The sequence below is a fragment of the Tetranychus urticae genome, chromosome 2 (genome assembly GCF_039701765.1).
Source record: "Tetranychus urticae isolate SD_2017Ah chromosome 2, NJAU_TeUrti_SD_1.0, whole genome shotgun sequence".
Classification (NCBI taxonomy): Eukaryota; Metazoa; Arthropoda; class Arachnida; order Trombidiformes; family Tetranychidae; genus Tetranychus; species Tetranychus urticae.
The window spans coordinates 28,205,511-28,210,337 of record NC_142959.1 but is presented as its reverse complement, the minus strand read 5'-3'; the positions used below and the strand labels follow the sequence as shown (position 1 = coordinate 28,210,337).

Genomic DNA, 4,827 nt, shown 5'->3' with positions numbered 1-4,827 from the left:
AATACTTGGGCTTTTTTATCATATTTTACATGAATTCACAGTAGTTTTTTAGCCTCAGATTATTACGTTTCTTTTAAGGAAAAAAGTTCATATTCACTATGGAAACTAAACCAATTCAAGATTGATCTAGTGGTTTTTGGATTGTTAATCTAATGTATTTAGATTACGCGAATTTTATGGGTAATAAATCAGAGATGAGGTATTTGTTAATTTATCAATTCAGTTTATTTATTCTTGAATATAATGATTCATACAATAAGCTCCTGGCTTAAATTGAATGGCATTTCATGTGATTGCAGCAAACTCAAAGTTTAGCAAGTTACCCAGAGTAACAATTGCGTTTTAATCTGAATCACTTTTGCCTGCTTTTTTACTGTGGATATGTTTGTGGCCATGCTTGTGTCCATGTCCATGTCCATGTTTATGTCCATGCTTGTGACCATGTTTGTGTCCATGCTTATGCTTGTGGCCATGTTCATGATCGTGATCATGTTTCAATGAATGATGATGTTTATGTCCATGTCCGTGTCCATGTTTGTGATGTCCTAAGTGTGAGTGCTCACTCCATTCATCATGTCCTCCATGATGACCTAACAAGACGAAAATCACATTAATATTTGATAAAGATTCATCGAGCTCTGTTGTCTCGTCATTATCAAAGTGTAACTCACCATGATGATGATGGTGTCCGTGATTGTGACCGTGAGTGTGTCCATGACCGTGGTCATGATGGTGCTTGTTTTTATGGTGGTGCTTGTGACCTGTAAGGAATAAAATAAAAAATGTATTAGTAAATTAAATTTGATAAACAGAAAAGAAATTGTAAGATAAACAAAATCAATATAAAATACTTCTTTGAGGCGTCCATCTTCATCGTCCAAAATTGTAGGCCAATTACATTCAAAGGAAATTCATCAATCAATGATCAATACTTTCAAAATATTAGGTAAAACCATTAAATCCACTCAAAAGCAACAAGATTTCAGGTTGAGCCTTGATCAGTAAAAGGAGTTGAGAGCCATTAGAGATTAACCAAGATTTTAAAGAGTCATCAGGCTATCATGGTATACTTAAGCTGAAATAAATTCACCTTGATGATTGTCATCTTAAAATTTTAGCTAAAATTAGAATAACTTATAAAAAATTGTCTAATAATAGCTACCATTGGAATCAAATGTTACACTTTTGCTCTAAATAATTAGACAAAGTGTTAAAATGTATAACGTGAAAATAAACAAGTAAGCTCATTATAGAAACATCTATTGTTTTAAAATAACATACAAGGTGAAATTGATTAAATTGGGCTGATAATTAAAACTTTAACCGCAAATCTTACCTAAACATGTTGACGGTAACTCTAGGTTATCCGATTTCTCAATATTCTCATTCATTGGATCTTCCAAAATGGTTACCTCGTTGGCAACTTTCAAATTTTCAAGATCAGCAGATAATTTGTCAGCCATGTTAGCTTAATAGTTGGTGGTGGCGATGAGTCAACGTAAAATTAATCAACACAAAACAAAACAGCTAATGGAAGTACAATTACTTTAAACAATTATTATTAATCACAAACTAGATGAGAAGCAAGTAGAAGGTAAAAACCAAAAATAAACCAGAAATAAGCAGCACAAAAAGATGACAAGATGGAAATGAAAGTATTATCTAATAAAAAGGCTCATTTATACCATAAACATGGATGAGTGAGAAAGAGAATGACAAAGAGGTTCATTCTTTTCTTCTCTTTCTTTCTTTATCTTCATGATAAACAGCTTGTTCAAACAAAAAAGTCTCGTGATGATCAACATGATGTAATAAATTTGATTATTGTCTAATGTTACCAACTGACAGAACGATAAATATGGGCAAACATATCTTTTGAAATTCATTTCAACCGATAAGCTTTCAAGCCTCAAACTACATAAGCATTAGATTTAAAGGATTTTTTAGATAAAAAAATGAACTAAATCCATTTTCTATTGAAATTATGACTCCATTAATAAATCATTTCAAGGACATAAGCAACGTCATTAAAGTCAATCCAGTTAAGTTGTTTGTAATGAATAGGGATTTCCCCTGTAGTTAAACTTTACTCTTCACAATTCACTGATTATTGTTGGCATTTTGTTTCCTCTCACACAAACACACACATTGTATCTTTCCCTATTAATAAACTCCAAGTAAATCAACAAATAAGGTAATGTTTAGGTTAATCAACTTTCTCCATCTTTGACATGTTGTTTGTTGAAGCTAATTGTTTTGATTATGCCAACCAAACAGATTGTTTACCAATCATATGTGTTGGTTGTGGTAAAGGTTTAACTTAATTATCATTTGGGTGCACAAATTTAGGAGTCGGAATAGGTTAGCTTATTCAATTCAACAATTTAAATCTGGATTAGCTAAATTAAGATATCTAATTCTGCTTTTTGGCTTTCATTTTGACATTCAATTAAGCACAAGTACAAAGCATATGTTAATTGTTGACTCCATTTAAATTCATAAATTTTCTGAGGATTGCCTTTCAAGTCTCTGTTGATTGATTCAATGGTTTCCCGATTATTTTGCAACATGAAAAACCTTTGAATGTTTGAACCTTCAATAGAACTGTTGAGAGAAATGATAAATAAAGGATTAACGATACTTACCATGACCATGATGATGGTGATGACCCTAAAATAAAAGGATAAGAAAATTAAATTAGTCTTGCAAATGTCTTTTACCTGTTTAATTTGTTAGGAATCATTGTATGAACTTACATGGTGATGACCGTGATGGTGACCGTGATGATGACCCTAAAGGTGAAGAATGAAAATCGGTATTAAATTTGATTATCTGTTGATTATTTCATACACATTTGCAATGACACTTGAAACCTTCCTTCCAATCACATTTGCAAGCATCAACTTCAATTCAACAATCAAATCTGTGAAAAATCTGTAAGACAACTTCACTTAAATCTTGCTGATTTAACTGATTTAAAAACCTAACAAAATTGAGACTCCAGTTGTAATCGGTTGGTTTTTCGACATTTAGTCGGAATTGTGTTTTAATATGAAAACGAAAAGTCAATTAAAAATCTATGTCTATTAATTTATTTGGGTAGAGACACTTAGGTATCAATTTAAAGTTTGAATTAACTAGCGGTTAGAAGTCCTCGCTGTGATTAGGCCTAAACATAATCACGGAACATTTTGCAGATTTAGTTTTTGATTTTTGATTCGCTTATTTATAATTCCCTGAAAACAATTCAACTTGAATTTTCATTTTATCTCGCAGCTATTTTCTCTCGACTTGGAATTCAACCTCATTCTGGCGTTAGTTCAGGTCTGTAGTTTATGATGATGAATGAATAATTTTCAACTATCAATTGAATAAAATTAGTGTTTCTGTCAAATTAATAAATCATCTTGAACAAAATGTCCAATATTTTTGGCAAAAACAAAGCTGAAGCTTTAATGCTCGCATGATGCATTGAAATTGCAAATGTGAAAAAGAGAAAATCGAGAAAACTCATTAGAAACTTGCAAAAGCTGACTTAATTATCAATTATACAGATTAACTTACGTGACCATGATGATGCCAGTGGTGTCCGGCCTTCGACGAATGGTGATGGTGATGATGATGATGATGAACCTAAAAATCAAGAAGCAATGAAAATCAAATAAGTCCAGATGTAATCCAAGTTGAATTTGAAAAATTGTTGTTATTCAGTGAAACCTTGTAAAGAGCCGAAATTTAATCAAGGTTTCATTTAATGAAATAGCAAGACAACAAACCCTTGGTCCACGAGTTTCGGCAACCATTAGATCCATCGTATCAAGAGATGAACTTTGATTTTTACTTGGCTGGTTAATCGACTCATAACCGAAGGATGTTAGGCACAGGGCAAGAAACACTTGAAGCAACAAAGCTAATCGCATATTTGATTGGTAAAGTCGCTTGTTGAAGCTAAGGTTATACTCAGAGAGGATAATCAAGTGACACTTTGATGAAACCAAGTGAAAGTGATCTATCTCAGTCCACTATCCTTCGATTTATATAAGAAAATTGACAATTGACTTTAATTGTAGACCAAAATGTTTCATAGTCGCCATTGTTTCTATAAGGTTATAATTATTTCGGTGATGGAATTTAAATGTATTAATCTTTCCAATTATCCAGCAACACTTAATTCGGCAATACAATGAGAATGATGACCATTGTCATGAAGATGATTAGATTCATCTTCATCTAATGAAATCAAAATTGTGCCGGCAGACGTTGAGGTCTGATACATTTCATTTAATTAACCATTTTATTGAATTCAACTATTGAATCGCTCATCCGATGTTAACTTGCATTCAATACTTAACGTTAAATTTGTTACACCAGACATGTTAATTTGTAAGACCAGACAAACATTTAATTTAAACAATCGACTTTAGCCAATCTACGTTAATGATATTGAGTTTCATGGTCAATAGAAAAATGAACTCTTTCTGGTTTGACACGGAAATCGAAATAATTTTTATCAATCTTTCAAATTCTTGCAATTTCTAAGCCAACCGATGAAAACAATCAGAAACTTAACAATACCAATGTTGTCTCAATATTGATTGACGCTAAATCAAATTATTATGCTCTGAAACATTTTTTAATAGTCGATCCTATGAGCAAAGCGCAAAACATCAATAGAGCGAACAGTTGTGGTCGTGAATCCATCTATTTTCAACTTGTCAGAGAGCTTTTTACTTGGACAGTTCATTTGATTAAAATTGAAGTTTTTATGATAAAATTTCAGACCGGTATATGGATAATATAAAGATAATAATAACGATTTAGAAGGTC

General features: G+C 31.9%; 1 protein-coding gene and 1 long non-coding RNA gene across 2 annotated transcripts; both read right to left on the bottom strand.

Annotated features, from left to right (window-relative positions):
• Window positions 1-202: 202 nt before the first annotated feature.
• LOC107360846 (uncharacterized) lies at window positions 203-1,642 on the bottom strand. The gene is made up of 3 exons (XM_015927572.3): window positions 1,337-1,642; window positions 672-761; window positions 203-590 (listed from the first exon to the last, which is right to left on the bottom strand). The coding sequence occupies exons 1-3, from the start codon at window positions 1,461-1,463 to the stop codon at window positions 343-345; spliced, it is 465 nt and encodes a 154-aa protein (XP_015783058.1). The 5' UTR covers window positions 1,464-1,642; the 3' UTR covers window positions 203-342.
• Window positions 751-4,061, bottom strand: LOC149094272 (uncharacterized). Its single transcript, XR_016198940.1, has 4 exons — window positions 3,777-4,061; window positions 3,565-3,633; window positions 2,757-2,792; window positions 751-2,670 (listed from the first exon to the last, which is right to left on the bottom strand). It is a non-coding gene; the product is annotated as an uncharacterized LOC149094272 (long non-coding RNA).
• Window positions 4,062-4,827: the final 766 nt, after the last annotated feature.